This window comes from Trypanosoma melophagium (assembly GCF_022059095.1).
Source record: "Trypanosoma melophagium isolate St. Kilda chromosome Unknown ctg7segment0, whole genome shotgun sequence".
Taxonomy (NCBI): domain Eukaryota; phylum Euglenozoa; class Kinetoplastea; order Trypanosomatida; family Trypanosomatidae; genus Trypanosoma; species Trypanosoma melophagium.
Window position 1 is genome coordinate 315,564 of NW_027125190.1, and position 18,773 is coordinate 334,336.

General features: G+C 36.3%; 8 protein-coding genes across 8 annotated transcripts; all 8 read right to left on the reverse strand.

The window, feature by feature from the left end:
• Nucleotides 1-493: 493 nt before the first annotated feature.
• On the reverse strand, nt 494-934 carry LSM04_000852 (uncharacterized protein; the record flags this gene model as incomplete). The annotated part of the gene is made up of 1 exon (XM_067335289.1): nt 494-934. The coding sequence occupies one exon, from the start codon at nt 932-934 to the stop codon at nt 494-496; it is 441 nt and encodes a 146-aa protein (XP_067186536.1).
• A 2,279-nt stretch (nt 935-3,213) lies between these two features.
• On the reverse strand, nt 3,214-4,716 carry LSM04_009354 (Ergosterol biosynthesis ERG4/ERG24; the record flags this gene model as incomplete). The annotated part of the gene is made up of 1 exon (XM_067335301.1): nt 3,214-4,716. The coding sequence occupies one exon, from the start codon at nt 4,714-4,716 to the stop codon at nt 3,214-3,216; it is 1,503 nt and encodes a 500-aa protein (XP_067186697.1).
• A 499-nt stretch (nt 4,717-5,215) lies between these two features.
• Nucleotides 5,216-7,273, reverse strand: LSM04_001083 (uncharacterized protein; the record flags this gene model as incomplete). The annotated part of the gene is made up of 1 exon (XM_067335312.1): nt 5,216-7,273. One exon carries the CDS (start codon nt 7,271-7,273, stop codon nt 5,216-5,218), a length of 2,058 nt encoding a protein of 685 aa, XP_067186540.1.
• A 468-nt stretch (nt 7,274-7,741) lies between these two features.
• LSM04_005588 (uncharacterized protein) lies at nt 7,742-8,203 on the reverse strand (the record flags this gene model as incomplete). Its single annotated transcript, XM_067335323.1, has 1 exon — nt 7,742-8,203. One exon carries the CDS (start codon nt 8,201-8,203, stop codon nt 7,742-7,744), a length of 462 nt encoding a protein of 153 aa, XP_067186620.1.
• Nucleotides 8,204-9,513: 1,310 nt separating this feature from the next.
• On the reverse strand, nt 9,514-13,803 carry LSM04_009190 (uncharacterized protein; the record flags this gene model as incomplete). The annotated part of the gene is made up of 1 exon (XM_067335334.1): nt 9,514-13,803. One exon carries the CDS (start codon nt 13,801-13,803, stop codon nt 9,514-9,516), a length of 4,290 nt encoding a protein of 1,429 aa, XP_067186693.1.
• A 593-nt stretch (nt 13,804-14,396) lies between these two features.
• On the reverse strand, nt 14,397-15,053 carry LSM04_002816 (EF-hand domain; the record flags this gene model as incomplete). Its single annotated transcript, XM_067335346.1, has 1 exon — nt 14,397-15,053. One exon carries the CDS (start codon nt 15,051-15,053, stop codon nt 14,397-14,399), a length of 657 nt encoding a protein of 218 aa, XP_067186574.1.
• Nucleotides 15,054-15,354: 301 nt separating this feature from the next.
• On the reverse strand, nt 15,355-16,743 carry LSM04_003764 (uncharacterized protein; the record flags this gene model as incomplete). Its single annotated transcript, XM_067335358.1, has 1 exon — nt 15,355-16,743. The coding sequence occupies one exon, from the start codon at nt 16,741-16,743 to the stop codon at nt 15,355-15,357; it is 1,389 nt and encodes a 462-aa protein (XP_067186589.1).
• Nucleotides 16,744-17,210: 467 nt separating this feature from the next.
• LSM04_009270 (Intra-flagellar transport protein 57) lies at nt 17,211-18,455 on the reverse strand (the record flags this gene model as incomplete). Its single annotated transcript, XM_067335369.1, has 1 exon — nt 17,211-18,455. The coding sequence occupies one exon, from the start codon at nt 18,453-18,455 to the stop codon at nt 17,211-17,213; it is 1,245 nt and encodes a 414-aa protein (XP_067186695.1).
• Nucleotides 18,456-18,773: the final 318 nt, after the last annotated feature.

Consider the following 18,773-nt stretch of genomic DNA (forward strand, 5'->3'; position numbering starts at 1 on the left):
ATATATAAAGATGGAGAAATAGGGTAGTCCTCACGGTCTCTCTCTCTCTCTCTCTATATATATATATATATATATATATGGAGTTCCTAACACGCTCAAAGGGTTGGGAAGAAGAACAAGAAGAAGACAGTTTGGATGGAATATCATGTTTATATACATATATGCATATAAATAAGAGAGAAATAGAGAGAAAGAGAGAGAGAGATAGAGGGAGAGATTAATATTATTTGATATACAAATAGTAAAGGAATAACAAGAAAGAAGGAATAATAATAACCATAGTCGTTACGAGAAAGAAATTTTCATAACCACACGGATTACCCCTTCTCACTAGAACAATTCCTCATCCTCTTCACACCGGATAGCGAATAGCAACTCCATCTCATCTGCAACACAACACAAATATATATATATATATATATATATATATATATATATATGTTCACTCAAACACTACAAACAATATGTATAGATTCTTTTTTCACTCACCAAACTAGTACCAAGTTCGAGGAATAACAGGCTTCGTACGCTGCATGTAATCTTTCCAACGCGGTATATTCACTGGTTTAAGAAACTTTGCATCTGGATCTTTTGGGTAATCCACCACACGAATATAAGGTGCGAAGGGCATAAAAAATGTCTGTTGTGGTTCTTTCCATATATTCTCTTTTGTTACAGGCGGAAGTACCTCACGCTTTGCCCGTGTCACCGCTGGATCCTCTACAAAGGCATGTTGATGCACAAACTCATGATCAGCATTTACCCACCATCTGTTATATTTATATGGTACTTCTCCTCCACCTTGCTGTTGCTTTTGTTGTTCTTTCTGTTGTTGTTGTCGTATGTAACGCTGCAGTGCAATTCGCCGTGGGAGATGCACGCGGTGATAATGCTCTTTAAAGCTGTCGGAGAGAACTGCACTGCGTCTCAGCATGATGAATAGACACAAGCTATCACCTTTCTTTCTTTTCTATTTATCTATATATTTATATAGGTATATATACAGACAAAGGAGAATAAGAGGAAAGATATCGTCAGAGAAATAAAGAAATAAAAAGAAGAAGAGGAAACTCTTCTTTTTTTTTCTTTTTTTTTTCCTCTCTCCTCTTTTTTTTTCTATCTCTGTCTTCCCACTACAAGCTCCTACTCTGTATAATGTGGAAAATGAGGCGAATATGAATACATGAAACCGAAAAAGAAAAAGAAAAAAGGAAAAAAGAATAAGCTTTCCTACTTTAATCAATGGTAACAGATAAATAGAAAACAAATAAATCTATGAAGTTCCCAATGATCTCAAAACACAGGACCCATCATTGAGACGATACCGCGCAATAACAAAAACGTAAAAATCAAATTCTCTATTCTGCCAGAAAAATCACCCGGCAGGACTTTCAAATTGGCAGATTCTGAAATCCCTTCCACTCCTGTTCCATCCATGTGGAGGGGATAAAGAGGGTGGGTGGGACGGAAAAAGAAAAAAAACAAATCATAGATCCTTTTCTAATCGCTCAGCTCGAGGCTCTTTGACTATAACAACACCCAAGAGGAGAGAAAGGCAAAACATAAATAAAAACCCAGATTATAGTAAACCAAAAACCGGATGCATATTCCTTTCACAAGCTCCTAAAAATAGGAATAACAAACAATACACACAATACAGATATATACATATACACTTATATATATATACATATAATTACGTTTATTATTATTATTATTATTCTCTCAAGAAGAAAAAATAAAATAAAATAAACAGAGAAAAGTTCCCACACCCACAAAACGCTCGTTTTTCTTTTCTTTGTTTGTCCTTCTTGGAATTTCCTATCAGGTGTGTGAAGTAAAACAAACGATCGTATATCTACAGAGAAACCTAAAGTTTTCTTTTGTCCCCCCTCAGAGTTCATGTCAATAAGCCGTTTGGTGTGAGGTATTACAGATAAATATCCGAAAGGACAAGAAATAAGAATTCTTCGAAAGGGAATAAGAAAACAAATAAGTAAAAATAAGAAAAATAGACATTGTAATAGAAATACACCACACACACAGAGAGAGAGAGAAGGAAAGAAAATACGAAAACATCCAGAATAAATTAAAGAAACACAATAGAGACGTTTCAAAGATACATATTCCTCCATATATAGATATAGAGGAAGATAGAGAATTATATATAGCGGCTGCTATTATATTATTATTGTTTATTTGGTAAACGTTTTGCTTGCAATTGCTGTGGATTTCACATATACAACAGATGAATTATATATAGAGAGAGACATTTAAAAAAGAAACTACAACTTCACTACACAATAACTTTTTTTGTTCTTTCAGGATTCAGTTCTTTACTCTCTCATTCCTCATCCTAATCATTTCATTTTTCTTTTCATCCTTTGCATACCCGTCATAGAGTTCTAGCCAAGAAAGATTCAAACAAGTCATTTGCCGTGGCTAATAAGTTATAGCATTGTTCTCTTTTTCTTTTTTTTTTGGTATTTTCATTTGTTAGTTCTTCTTCTTTTGCTTTACCGGCCTTCTCCACCACCTCACCCCCTGTTTTATTCTTATTAGCCAAGTTAATATTATGTTTTGCCTTTTCTCGCTGCAATTGTTTTCTGCTGTTGTTTTCTATTAATCAATCCCTCCAGCTCGCATTTACCATTGATTTGTTTGTTTGTTTCATTTTATATTTTATGATATTTTCTTCTTGACTCTACCGTCTCATTCCCTTTTAGTTCCTTCTTCCACCTTTTCCCTATTATATTTTTTTTGTTCCTTTTCATTCCTTTATTTTTATAATAACTTCCTATTTTGAACGCTTCTGTAGTATTTCTTTTGCATAAACATAAACAGATGAGCATCTGTAAATAAATAAATCCATAATATATTTATATATATCCATATATATATAATGCATACGTAAATCTACAAGAAGGTTACATAATGAGAGATGTAAAAAATATCAGTGTCACGTACAAGTGAATCTCAGAAGAAAAGGAAATAAAAATACTCTAAAAGGAATGAAAACCAAACACACACACACGTCCATACAGAAAAAGGAGTAGAAACCCATATAATATATATATGAGTTTTAATTCAAATACAGATACCAAAAACAAGCAACTAAACCAAAGTCAGAATAAATAAATTCAATATTAAACCAGAAAAAAAAGATGAAAAGAAAACGTAGTATTAGTATTAGTATTAGTAGGGTGTGTGATTCTAGTAAATACCTGGAATAAATTTGTATGGAACCACTTCAAGGTATTTATCCCATAATTTGCCGTACTTCTTTCTACACCGGTGATCATCACGTACCTCACGATCCACGAGATGCGAGGTAAAGAAACAAACGTAAAAGAATGGAATAAACGAATCAAACCCGCATGCGGCTCCCCAAAGAAACGCCATGGTAATATCAACAGTATAATGTAATTTACGTCCATAGCGATACCAACCATCGACGAAAAGTTCCCCACGTTCGCTTCTAATAACACGTGGATTCTCAATATAACCCCAAGGTAATTGTGGGAAGGCTTTACGACGAATAATCGCATCTGGTACACCACTGCGTTTCATGCGGAAACGATTTTTCTGCGAATTTGCATTATCCCATATATAATATGCAGGAAGAAGAACTGAAAGCATTAATCCCAATTGCCATGGTCTGTGTTGATGATCTTTCAGCACGGTTTGAATGTAAAGTCCTTGCATAGAATACAGAAATGGAACTCCACAGGTATTCCAGTAGGCAAGCATCCATCCAAACTTTTCATAAAACAAATCCCATGTGGTAATAATACACTCTTCACCTTTTTGAATAGCGTTTGTATAGAGCATTTGTGCAAACACAATAAACCACATATTCCATGTAACGTAGCCAATTTCATTCCGCATAGCCGCCGCATTACTAAGTGTGAGTATCACTAACAATACCCACGAATTACGGCACTCCGCGAAGAGTTTCACATCCACACCACCAGGCAAACGGAAGTTAAGACCAGAACCCATAAAGAAGTCATACACGAGATTGTGGGTCATGCGTATTTGCCGGCGAAGACCGAGAATGTACACCACAATCGAAATAAAATCCGCCCATAACGTTGCCACAGTTAAATATCGACCGTAATCCCGGCGTAACTTATAAAGTGGAAAGACCCCAGTGTAGTGTAAGGCGGCTGTGATGAACAGCATACAATACCACGCATGTACCGCATTACACTTATACACCAAACGATATCCATTTTCACTCGGAATTGGCAATCCCTTTACACGAACACCAGGGAGAATCACCGCCAAGGCGTACTCCAAAAATAGGAATGCTGTAAATACACCAAATGTCTCCCACGTTGGGGCCGCATGTTCACGGAGGTAGTGGCCAAAAACACTCCACATGGTTTCGCCCTTTAGCATTGAATGTCCGGGATAAATCATCGTTCCGCCAAACTTCTCAATGCAGATCCAAAAGTAATATATAAGAACATGTGAGGCAATCATAATACCAAGAACTCCAGGCCAGCCGCAAAACTCGTAATGACCATCCCAAGTGTCTCTCTCTGGTGTAAATTTCCTCTCCACGTCTTGGTTATAAATATCTTCAGCGCTGAGTTTTATCTTTTCCAAACCCAATTTGGAGTTAGGCCTTTGGGAACCTGAACGCGCATGCGATCGTGATCGTGATCGTGATCGTGAACGTGTGGCTGGACGTCGGGCTGATACAGGCATAGTAGAAATACGACAAAAGAAAAAAAAAACAATCTAAATTGTTTCTATCAATATGCGATTTTCAACAATGACACAACCGCAAAAGAAAAAAATGGGAGAAAAAAAAAGAATCATGATGAAGCATGATGAAGCATGATAAAGCATGATAAAGCATGGGTAATAATAATAATAATAATAATAATAATAATAATAATAATAATAAACAAAAGATCTTAGCAAAAGTGTAAAAAAAAAAAGATTACAATATTACAATAGATCGCAAAGTGTCCCGTTTCCTTTCTTTATTATCTCTCTCATCTTTCTTTTTTTTCTTTTTTCACGACCAATCAAAGATGTTTGAGGAAGTAGAAACAAAAATATCATGAAATAATACAAGAGTAACGAAAATAAAATAATAATAAAAACAATTAATCAAATAAATAAACAGAGGAGTTACCATTTTTGTTTTTTTTTTCTATTATTTCTTTATTTATTTTCGTTACTTCATCTAAAAAGCAGTTTAACAAGACAAATTGGAATACGTGAGTTGAACAAGAGCATTTCCGCAAGATCCCAACAAGGAACAATCTCCATTTCCAGAGGTAAGAGGATGCGAGAGTCGAGTAACGGTATTACGCAATAATATTTCAGCATCATTAGACATTGGAAACGTCACATCTTCCATTGAAAGTGATTTCAATGAACCACGAGGAGTTTCTTTTATATTCTGAATATCTGGAAATTGTAATATTTCTCCGATATTACAACATGGATAGCAACCTCGCTCTACAGAGCCGACTTCTGATGTACTATCATTTTCCCTGAGAGTATCAAGTGTATAAAACGTACCACCAAAACCTCCAGTACACATTTCATGCGTATTTAAAAATCGAACATTGAATTGTTCTAACATATCTCCTTGAAAAAAATGTTCAATATGTTCTCGTAAATGTGGATAGAGTTCCCATCGACGGACAACATCGTATTCATCATCTTGACTTGCTATAGATGGATTTAATCCTGTACTTTGGGAATAGGGAGTGGGACGACGAATATCCCAAAGACAAACACTCATCATATCACGTCCAGCTACATACCTTCCACAAGGACTAAGTGCACAATCAGATAAACTAGAAGAAATTACAATATCTTCTTCACAAAGTGTATTTCTAAATACTAATGGAGCTTGGTATAACCATTTAAGTGTCTGACGTGTATCTACAACACGAACATTTCCTGATGTTGTTAAAATAAATAATAGAAATGGTTCGTGTTGAAATGTTCGAATACCACAAATAACTTCCGGTGCATCTTCTTCAAGGGGTGGTTTAAGACTGTAAGTCTCAATAGAGGTATCAGGATATTCAACACACCAAAGTTTTACAGTAAGTTCATCAGCAGAAAAAAATTGTGAACTATCAGCTAAAGGACATAATGAATTAATATTATATTCATGATTTAATGCATAACGTGAAACTTGTTTCATAGCAGATGTTTTTGTACCTCGTAGTGGATTTAACGTCAATGAACCAACACTTTTTTCTTCAAGTCTATCAACGGCTAAAAAAGGTGCAGGAGACTCTCTTACCTGTACAACTTTATATAACTTTGGCATTTTTTCATTTGCTGTAAGTACGTAAGTAGTTGGTCCAGCTTCTGGAAGAAAACAAAGAGCTTGAATACTAGGTGTTACTTCAACACTATTTAAAGGATCAATAACAGAAGTATACGCTTGCCTTCCTACTGCAAAATTATATGGCTCACCTACACGCGAAGTAGAATTTCTTCTTCTACGCAAATTTTTAGATTCATTTCCCATGTGGTGATGATCATCATCATTATCATTTTCATCATCATTTTCCACCTTCTCCCCACGACGCATTACAAAGACACGACCACAACGATCACCAATCGCAACATGTTCACCTGAAGTACTTGTTGCAAGAGCAGATATATTGGTTGAAGAAAATTTACAAGCTTCACGCTGAGCAGCTGTGACATGTTTCCATTGTTTTCCTAATACATATACCTCCCTTAATTTCAGTTTATCGCAGTATTCCACAAATGTGTCATCCAATTCAGAATGTACTCCTAATAAACAATTTCTCTCACCACTTTTTTGAGTGCCACCACTACCACTATTAGATCTTGCTCTTGGTGCTATTATTGTTGTTGTTAGTGGTGGTGGTGCACAAGCTAGGAGCAGAGATGCTAATGCATGTCGTATATGTTGGTGATTAAGAAGTGTTGCTCTTGGTGAGAGTCGGCGTAGGGCCCGTTCCCGTTGGTCGGAGGCCCGTCGTATGGCCGGCATTGAGGGAGATGCGGTGGAGCGGGCGAATCCCTCCAACGACGGCGCTCGTCTCTGCGCTGGCGATGTCTCTAATTCTCTTTCTCTTTCGCGTCTTCCCCCGTGGGTGGTCCCCCCGGCGCTGCTGGCGACGCTGGCGCTGCGGGAGTGGGCGGGGCGGGGGGAAAAACAGCCGGGCACGCCGTCCTCGCCGCCGCCGACTCCCCGGGGACCTCCGCCCGACCGCCGTCCAAGCGCCGAGTCCAGACCCAGGCCGGGAATCATCATGATTCTTACAGTTTATCTCTCTATCTCTTTCTCTCACTAATATATATATATATATATATGAGGTTTTTTTTTTAATTTAATTTATCTCTAGAGGATGGGAGAGGGAATTGAGAAATACTACTACTACTACTACTACTAATAATAATAATAATAATAAAAGAAAGAAGCAGTAAATAATAACTAAGACAGCAATAAATCATAATAAACAAGGATTTTCTTTTGATATGAGTTTTAACTATTCGTTCTTTCCCTTTTTTCTTCACCAAAGGAATCATAGTCATATCCAACTCCAATTGGAGAAAAAATTCCCAAACACAATCACCACCAGCAAGAAGCATATACACCACCATTAACAATAACAACAATACCATTAAAAAAACAAATACGTTTTTCAACTGGCCCTCGAAAGAAACGAAAAGAAAAACACATTTTTGGGTTTTTTGTTTTTTTTTTTTCTCCCTCCACACCCTAGCTTCGCATTTCCTTTGCATTCTTTACTACATCTTCGTATGAGTACTCAAATTTCTTTCTAAATGCCAAGTCCTGGAAGTCATAACGCTGTCGGTCACCCTTGTTGTACATCCTATGACTCACCCATTCTATAGGACACTGCACACGTCGTGCCTGCAAGTCTCTCCACCAGTACGCATCTCTATACTCTGGTGGAATAGGAATATGATAGAAAGTTTGATCAGGCACCAAATGTGCACGTTCATCCCAATGCGGATCATATTTTTCCTCCCATGTTTCTGGATCAATACGACGATTGGCGTGCACAAGTTTGCGTGGATCATACATTGGCAAAGGATCCCAATTATAGCGATGTATGGCTTTTTTCTGTAGCATTCGTTTAAGCTGGTGTGTGAACATACCCTGTCCCTGTTTGAAAATAACAGGATTTTTACGCCATAAAACGTTTACTCGCAACATAATGATGATAAGTGTACTAATAGTGATAAATGTAATAAAAGAATGGCTTATACAAGTGTGTGTGTGTTTTTTTTTTTTCCTCCCTCTCCCGCAAATCTGGTGAATAAGAAAGAATGTGTGAGATTCTTCTTATTCACTCTTTTAACTAAACTACAGTACTAGTATCTCTCCTTTTGGGGGTTACCGTAGCCATGAAATGTTTATGTGTGAGTATATTTACAAAATAAAGAAAAATATATCAAAGCAGAAAAACAATAATAATAGAGACAAGATCAACAAACCAAAGAGAGAGAGTTTTTTTTTAGTTACGGAACAGGAATTTCTGAGACGTAATACATGCACTATTTTCTTTCTTTTTTTTTCGTTGATTCAAACACTCTTACAAAAGAAGCCGTATAAGAAGAAAGGAAAAATAAAATAATACCGCGTGCTAATATGCGAAACAAAAAACAAAAAAAAAAAAAAAAAGAATCGTATTCTATGTCGTGTTTGCTTCTTTAAAAAGAGGCAAAGTAGCGGTATTTACTCCCGTCTCCCCTCCCAAACTAAAGAAAGATTGGGAATAAAATAAAGGGCATAAATTGATTAGAAAGAGAGTCAAAAAAAAAAAAAAAAAAAAAGATGAGGGAGAGGGAGAAAAACGTCGAATATAAACTAGTTATATCCTGTTCATGACTATTATTCCTTTAGCTTTTTTTCTCATATTTCTTTCTTTTTCTCTGTTTTTTTTTTTCTTCTTGTTGGTGTTTTATTCTCTCTTACTCCTTCTTTCTTTACACTTGTATGGCCCCTACCATAATCATTCTTAAATAATTTCTATGGATCATTCGCTTCCTCTATCAGTTATATATTCTTTGGGTTCCTTTAGCAGAAGAGAAAAATTACTGCAGGGGGAAATCCCAGATGTATGGAAACAGAAACGAAATAAAAAAATAAAATAAAGGCGAGCAAAAGTCAGATATACTTCTGCTTTTTTTTTTTTTTCGTCTCATTTTTTCGCACAGTTAGATATTTAGTTTCCATATCCCGTCTCCTCTTACCAATAGAATGTCTATGTAAAAGTAATGTTACTGTTGCCGTGATTGCTTTTTTTTTTGCTGTGGTCATTGTTACAAGGCAACAGAAAGCAGTATAGCAGAAAAATGATAAGAATGAATGCTAATCCTTTACCAGCAATCAATACTACCAAAACCAAAAATGGCATAAACTGCGAATCCATTACAGTGATTTCCCTTCTCCTCCTTCTTACTCTATTACTCCTTCTTTTCGTTTCTTTTTTCTTTCTTTTGTTGCTCTACCTAACAACTCCTCTATCGGCGGGCCTTTTTTGTTTTGGTAGCTTTCTGCATTTTACGCCCTGCCACAGAACCACGTTGTTGTTGTTGCTGACCCTTTTGGATGTGGTGTTCAAAGTGAAGTACTTCTCCACCTGCACGGTTGGTGTGACTTGATACCGGTCTATTCGATAATGGTGCGAGCACTACAGGCCTACGCGGAGTTGAAGCTGGTTTGGATACGGATGTTGTCGTTGATGTATGTGTTTTCTTTTTTGAAACATCAGTAGAAGAGGAGGTGGATTTTTTACTGGAGTTTGTTTCTTCCTCTAATGATGTTTGCATCATGCGCTGCTTTACAGCATCCCGTAACTTCAGCAACTGTTGTAATTTTTTCTGCAACTCAACAAGAGATGTGGCAGTTATCTCAGCATTTTCTCCATCCTCTTTTGACGCTATACCATCTTCAAGACATTTAATCTCTTCAAGCATCTTCTCCATCTGAGTTGTCAATTGTTTTAATTCCTGTTGATCACCTTGAAGTGATTTCATAAGATTTTCACAGGAATCTGTCTCATCGGTATTACAATCCTCATCTATAGAATCTTCAGCGAAAACGCCACTGTTAATATCTTCACTCTCCAACCGCTTATTCTTCTTGTGGTTTTCAACTTCTTCCATCATTGTTTCCTCCTCTTCCTCTTGCAGATTCATAGCAGAATCACCATTATCATTTTCATCATGAGCATAGTTACTGGATTGTATATTGTTTGTATTTGTATCCTCAGTAATAGTATCATTCTTTTTCATAATATCCATTATTTCTTCTGTATTTTTTGCCTCCATTTGTTCTTCTGCAATGGCTTCAGCAAGACTTAAAGAGGGTGGTATATGTATACCTCCAGCATTTGTTTGTTGCCCTGATCGACGTAATCGGTCTTGTTCCATTCTTAGTTTGTTAATTTCACGTCTACCGTTAATAATTCCCTGTTCAAGTTTTGTTATCACAGATCGTTCTGTTGCATGTTGTAACCTTTTTTCCATAAGTTCAATCTGAAAACGAATAGCACTAATACTTTCTTGAAGATCATTAGAGTTTGTACCTTTTTCCTTCTCCAATCGAGCCTTTTCTTCTTTACGAATCCTGTCACGTTCTGCAGTCCACGATTCTTTTCGTCGTACAACATTAATAAAATCCTCAAGTTCCTCCAAGTCTGCTCGTGATGCGGCTAATACAGCCATTAAGGTCATATCATCTTCATCTCCTTCGTTTTCCATCTGTCTTTCAAGTTCTGCGATTTCTTTACGAAGTCGTTCACCCGCTAAACATAATCCATCATATTGCTCTGGGGTACAACTTGGTTCAGAGGAGAAAGATGAAGTTGTATTATTAGAAAAAGAATCAGATGAAGATGTTACAGATGTAGCCGGTACTTCTTGTTCTGATACAGTTTTAGATCCATTGTTTAATGTTAGAGTAGCGATTGGTACATCATATTTGATTGGTGTATCATTCTCTGGCTCTTCACTCCATATTTTTGATTTTGCCTCCTGTAGATTGCGTTGTAACTCTTCCTGTGCTTTTAAAGTAGCTTGTTCAAGTTGTTTTTGTCGCTCTAATGCGAATTCCGCTTCCCGTTGTGCCTGTTGAGCCTCCTCCCGTTGTTTGTTAAGAAGTTTCATACGTTCCTCATGTTTATGTAAGAGTTCCTGTTCCAAAGCATGTGCTCTTGCTTCTGCTTCTTCTCGTCTCGCTTTTTTTTCAGCTTCCTCTTTTCGTTGTATTTCCAATCGTTGTCGTTCTGCTTCCGCTTCTGCTTCCTTTGTCTCTCTCTCAGAGACAGAAATTATTGTAGACTCTATTTTATGTAAAGCACTAAGAGCCTCCTCCATTTTTCGAAGAAGAGCATTTTCCTCAATGCGGCGTTTTTCTTGAAGAGATTCAATCTCTCGTCGTAACATTAAAGCCGCCGAAGATAACGTTTCAATTTCCTTTGATGATGGTATAGAAGAATTTTGTAGTGGTTGATTAAACCCATTTTGACTCTCACACTTTTCATCAATTAATTTCTTCTCTATCATATTTTCTTCGGCGGCATTACTGTTTTTCATTTTTGGATCCTTTGTTGTTTCCATATGCAATGAAGTGCTAAACGGTATAGAGTCATAGTTTTTCTTTATGTCTTCTTGATTTTCATCTGTTACGGATATTCTTTCCCCAGTCTCAGTAATTTCAGGTTGAAGACTTGTTTTATTTTTCATTTGACTCTCACTGTCATTTTTTTCCGTCTTTAAAAAAGAGGTATACGATCCCATAGATGTATCTTCTTTTTCCATATGCCGTGATTTTCTCATTTTTTCAAGTTGTTCTCGTAGTCGCGGTAATTCTTTCTGAATTTGAGCTAGTTTCTTTTGTAATTCACTAGCCTGATCTATACTATCGGTACTTAATAATCGACGACGCATTTGAGAAGCTTCAACCTTTTTCTTATGATATGCATTTGCAAGAGCTTCATATTTTTCTGGTGTATACGTACACTGACCTTCATCAAATGCATTACTATCCATTCTCGTAGGGGTATGCATTTTAACCTTATCCTCTATAACGGTACTTTTCGGTTTCCCAAGTGAAAAAGTCTTTATAGATCTTCCTGAGGGATGTGATGCTTGACGTAAAGAAGGAACCACACTCATACCGTGTTGTAACTTTGTTTTCTCATCCCCATCCACACTCGCCGCCTCCCGTTGAATTCGTTCAAAAGTTCCCTGCAGACTATCCTTTTCAAGCGATTGTGATTTACGGGATTTGGCAGGCTGCGATAACGCTGGTGTTCCCATCAGTCGAATAGACTCTGTAATAGACGGTTCCGTCTCCTCTGTTAACTTACGACGAATAAGAAGTTTTGAGACGGAGATGGGACGCTGTTCCGCAATTCGAACAGGGTCTTCAATTGGTATAGCCTTTGGTTTGTCATCCCCCGCGCTGAGTTCTAGCTCTGCCAACTCAATAAAGTCTCTAAACTTTGAAAAATACAAAAGACAATCGCGGTCTGACATTACTTCTTGATTCCAACCAAAACGCATCATAACGATCTTAACAGGCTCCCATGAAAGATGAATACTTTCGTAGCGTCGACGAAGGAAATCTTCAGATGACCAATCAAGGATAACATCAGTATCAGGAGAATAGTAAATGTGAAGACGACGACATGCTTTCAAATCAGAAAGTGAACGCTTCAAAAGTTTAGGATAAATAAACGGTGCTGTATGCTTTAGTTGGGAGGTAGTAAATGGGTAATCGGTGAGTTGTAGTAATGGCCTAAGACAAAGATTTATAGCATCAATATTGTAACAACCAGCAGCTTTAATTTGCGGACGTTGACGTACAGCATTTTTTTCCATACGACGCAAAAGATCATTAAAGAATGGATGATTTTTCAGATTTCTTAGTTCATCATTTCCATCAATTTGGTTTGCCACAACTTCATCCTCGGCATCATCAACGTTGCGATCAAGTTCAATTTTCGCTTCTTCTGCGCTGCTATGATTACGGGTACCGCCACTACCATCACCATAGGTGACGTCTACTCCTTTTTTATTGTACTCATAAATTTCAGCCTCACTGATGTTTACTTTATCACGACTAATCTTTTTCTCTGCAGCTTTATGATCATGATCATCATCACCCTTATTATTGAACATTTTAGATTTTGCAACTGATTGACACTCAGAGTTCAGATTAAGCATATGTTTTTGTTTTACTTGCTGTGTGGTAACAATATTCTCCATTTCATTAGAATCATAAATTTTGGTCACATCATCATCATCTTCATCATTATTTTCCTCTTCCTCTGCTGTCGCTGCATTTGACTTGGTAGCATTCTTTGAAGAGAATGAGGTTGTTAGAACCACCGTTTCACGCTTGGGTCGAACAAGAGGTTCATACCTTCTTTTAATATTAGGGGGCGCACGCACCTCTTCTTCTTGTTGTTGCCGTGATTCATTTTTTTCTCCTAAACCGATGCCCCCTTCTTCTACTGCAACGTCCGTATCATCCATATCATGCTCTTGTGCATCCGGAAAGAGCAATTCTGGTTTTCCCATCATTCCTGATGTTAACTTTCGATTGTTGATGTTTGAAGATAAACGTGTATTACCACCTTTCATTGTTTTGCCACTAGTCTTGACATCATATGTGATACCATCACGTTTCCTTTCTCGACCCTGATTATGGAACCCTGCATCACCTCCGGCAGTGTAGAAGCGTGATGCACGACCTAGTACCCATGGTAACTGAACCGCATTTGCTCGAAGAGCACGACGCATCATAATTCGAAAAGATTATTTTATTTTCCTATCTTCTTTAGTAACAAAAGTAAATCTATTTTTCTTGTTCTTTTTTTTTCTCCTTTTTCTTCTATGCTACCGTCTCCCTGGTAAATGTGATCAGTCTTTTTCTACCTTTATTTTGTTTTACTGTCAAAGAACAACCTGCTGTGCACCTCTGCACCTTCCTCTTCGTCAGCTTCTAATAGAGTGGGTAGAGATAGAGTGATAAACAAAAAAAAAAAAAACAAATTAAATCAAAATAATAATAATAATAATAATAATAATAATAATAATAATAATAATAATAATAATAATAATAATAATAATAATAATAATAACGTACGTGTACATAATTAAAAAAAAAAAATGGTTGTGAAGAAATTTCTTACCGTGAGATTGATTTCTTGTAAGTATATCAGGTAATAGATTGTTTTTCTTTGCTCATGAGAGAAATTTGTAAATTAATGTATATATATATATATATATATATATCAGATGATCGTGCAAATTTTACATATTTTTCTCTATTCTTCTCTCCTTCACAATTTCCATTACCATTGTGGCTAGCCATTACAAATAGTCATAGCTAGTTACTCCGTTGCAAGTACATCAGCAAAATCCTCGTAATAAATACGACCATTTTCAGGGTCAGCGGCGGCAGCTATAAATTCTTCTACTTCTTCCTCAGTAAATGGTTCGGCTCCAGTGCGCAGGAAATGACGAATTTCATCGGCTTCTAGAAAGCCACGTTTAGCAGCATCCAAAACAGAAAATGCATTATATATAGTATCTTCACTATCTCGAATTACAGAAATTGGTGCCGGGGATGTTTGAGAAGGTACAGCACCTTTTTTACCAGATTGAGCTCCCAAAACTCCAGTCATGAGAGCCTCCACTATTAGCTCTTTTAGCAGAACTGCAGGTACAGAACCACGAGATGCCCCTTCCTTTTCTTCAATCATTTCTACTAGGCGCAGCACTTCTCCGTTAGAGAGATTGAGACCCATCGCACGAGCAATGTATCCAACCAGCAAAGTTGAAACTTCATCTAATTCAGCAGATTTAATAACATTAAGTTCACAATCTGCCTCTCGTGTTGCCTTAAGAAGCTCTTCAAAACGTTTTGTGTACCTTAATCGACGAGACTTATCTTGTACAGCGACCAAGAGCTGTTTTCCTCCTATAGTTACATTTTCATTCACAATATTATTGCCTTTCCCACCTCCTTTAGATTTGGGTTTGGACATGGATACCTTTTACACTCTATACCTTCAAATTTCGTTCCCATACGAAGAAATAAGGATCGAAACGAAAAAAAAAAAAAACGTTGTAAGCAATAGAAAAAATATATACGTACCTGTAAAGAACACCAAGGGAAGAAACTTCTGCTCAACCTCTGCACTTAGAACATTATATACTTTTCTTCTTTGATACCGGATTTACTATATTTGAGGACACTGAAAGAACAACAACAACAACAAAGAAAAAAAATAAGTAAATTATGGCAATTTTTGAATCAAACGAAAAATATTGTTATTTTCTTCTTTTTTAACTTAAGAAAAACATTTTAGTTAGAAGCTTCTTTACTCGAGCTTCTGGAGTGGGAAATTGTTTTCGCACGAGTGAATCACCATAAATCGCATCAGCCAAGTAATACAAAGCAAGGAGAAAAGTTCCCACAGATATTGTTCCCTCTTCTGCCTCTAGATGTTTCTCCTTCTCTACTTCACTACAGGAAAGAAAAATATGTCGTAGGTGAGATTTTCGAATAAGAGGAAGTAGTTCATAACGACGAGCTACCTCAAAAAAACCATCCAAATTCATAACAGTAGAATGATACCCTTGTGCTGTTTTGATAGCCGAACTAAAACTTTCTTTAATACGACCCATAAATTCTTTCACGACTACTTTTACTGCATCTGTTTTATATTCTTGAATAGAATCACCTTTTACTGATGTAGAAAAATCAGCCTTATCAGCATCATGATTAATTCCAGAGTAAGAACCATAATTATCTTCTCTTCTTTTTTCTTCCATAACAGAATCAACGTACGGAAAAATATGGTACAACAGAAATGTAAGAAAAATTTCTTCTGGTTTTTCATCTAGGGTAGAAGCATTTCCAGTGCCGCTGATTGAAGTGACCTCTGAAGAGTGTCTCTGACGATATTTTTCTTTCGCAAGAATAAAAAGAGCCTCACCAAATAAATTTTTAGGAATTGTTTCAAGTCTCTGATAGGCAAAAAGATCCTTATTCTGAATTTTAGAATTACTATTACCAAGACTAAAATCACGATTTTGTTTTTTTTTGTCTGTCAAGTGTTTACTTTGTTTGGCGTTAAGAGAGCGCATGACGGCAATCCACAAAAGTTCTGGTGAAGTGCCTTGAGAAGGTCCACACAACTGACAATCCTTTACAAAATGAGAAAAGTGAGAAATTGTCATTGTAGGATGAAATACCTCAATAGCTGAAGCTGTATAAAAATAATAAATAGCATCTATTCGATTTTTATATATGTTTAATATTCCATTAACAGTTTTAGTATTAACATCATCTTCGTCACTATCAGCATCAAGAGAAACCGTATTATCTTTAACTACAGAAGTCTCTTGTTTCACAGTACAGTGATCAGATGAATATAACGAAACCCCATTAAATGGAACCATTCTTTTTGTAGAGCCTATGTATCCATTTGAAGACGCTAGGTGCAAGCAAAATTCAGATAATTGATGAATACGTGTTTCCAGTTTATTCATTCGTTCCTGATAGATTTTGTCTTGATACATTACTGCTTCTTTGACTTCCGCAAATTGTTGTTTCATGTATTGACGAAGTTCATGGACTTCGGTGGTAACAAGCTGTTTCAGAAGCTTTACCTGTTGATTTAATTGATCCACCTGTTGTTCTGCATGATAAAGGCGAGCTTCTACAGTCATTAATTCTTTTTTTTACTTCAAAATATCAACCCTCTGAGACAATAATAATAATAATAATAATAATAATAATAATAATAATAATAATAATAATAATAATAATAATAATAATAATAATAGAGGTAGAGGTGAAGAGAAAAAAAAATTAAAAAAAGAAAGAACAATAGCGAAATGGAGAAGAAAGATAAATTAATACCCAGAAGAATTTAAGCTGAAGAAGTAACACAGCAAGAAAAAGGGTAAAAAAAAAAAGAACAACAATAAATAAGTCTAGAAAACAAGAAAATCAAATGAAAACAAGAACACCAAGAACAAGAAGAAACCATGTCTACGATTGTGTACTTCATTTGGATTTCTTTTTCTTTCTTTCTTTTTCTCCCTCTTTTTTCTCCTCGACTTTTTACATTGTCTCAATATCATGAAGAATTCACTACAAATCACATTTATCCATGTCAATGTAGAATATGAGACTACATAGACTCTAAATCCTCCCAGTCATCTAACTCCAAATCATTACTTGATCTCTCCCGCTTCGCTTTTGTTTGCTTCATCACGTAATGAAGAACCGTGTGTTGTAATATACCAATTCTCAAAGACATTTGCTTGATTTCCGCTCTCACTTTCGTTACAGCATCTTTCACTTGCATTAAAGGAGTTGTATCTGAAATTTTGGCCTCCCTTTCTTCGATATCTCTCTTTACTTGATCTAACAGTCCACTTACTTGATTTAATTCTGCAGAAAGCTGTTGAACACTCTGGTTTGCCATATTTGCAGAATCTTGTGAGGTATTTAACTCACGAAGTTTCACCCGATAGTCTTCAACCTGCTCAGAAAACTGTTGAGCAAGAGTTTGTTCTCGTTTCTGAATGCGATCTTTTGATTTTTCCAAGTCATCTCCAACACGTTGAAGCATTTGTTTCACTTCTGGGTACATCTTCTCAACAGCCTTTAGTAAAACAGTAGCGCTTTCAATACGAGAACGCCAATCTTGTACTCCATCAGATCTTACCTGAAGTAATGGTCCTACTCTTTCAACTTCCAAATTCCACTCCTCAGCATTTATTTCAGACTCTACTGGAATACCAGTATCTTCTTTAGATGATTTTTCTCCTGTCGCACGAACATAGACTTCATCTTCACCATCACTTTCAATCATAACATTATCTTCTACTTCTTCTCCAACTGCATTTTCATCATCAGTTTCAGTTACACCATCAAGTTCATCATATTTTTCAACGTTGGTATAATCAATAGAACGAACATTAAAACCTTTCTTAAGAAGAGCTTGATCTGCAAGTACAGAAAGAATGGTTAAAACTGCTTCTCCATTACCTTGACGAATACGATTTGGAGCAAGATTCGGTGCTGATATATTCATAGCACGTAACTCTGTTAATATATTTGTTGATGTAGCAGTAGGGTCATCAAATTGACCAGGTGGTTCAAAACTATGACCACAGAGTCCCATTAACCAAGAGCACAAGGAAGTAAAATAATGAAACTGTGCATTTGGATTGTCAATTGATGAAGGACCAGAAAAATAATACTTACTCAAAGGTTTAAACGGAGGCTTTACTTGGGGACAGAAATCAGCTTCATAACGCAAAAGCCTGAGTTTATCAATAAGATCTTCCATGGTTCCATCATCGACAATTACTCCACTTCCATTCTCATTGAGACGAGTAGGTTGCGTCTGAACTTCCTCCCGGGACATCAGCTCCTGATTCTTTTTTATTTCCTATCTGATAAGTATCTTTCACAATATCAGTCAATTCTTTTATTTTTTATTTTTTCTAGGAAGGCAAAAACCATAAAAAAGAAAAAAATAAAAAGGAAGAGAGGGTAATAAAAAAAAAAAAAAAACGACCAGACAAAATTCAACAGAATGTCCTAGCATTACATCACCGATTTCATGATTGACCTACTTCACTTCTTCAGAGACGAAATGCAAAGAAGAAAGCAATTTTTACATAAGCAATGGATCAGAACTTCATACATCAAGGAAATTTTTAAGAAAAAAAAGAGAAAAAAA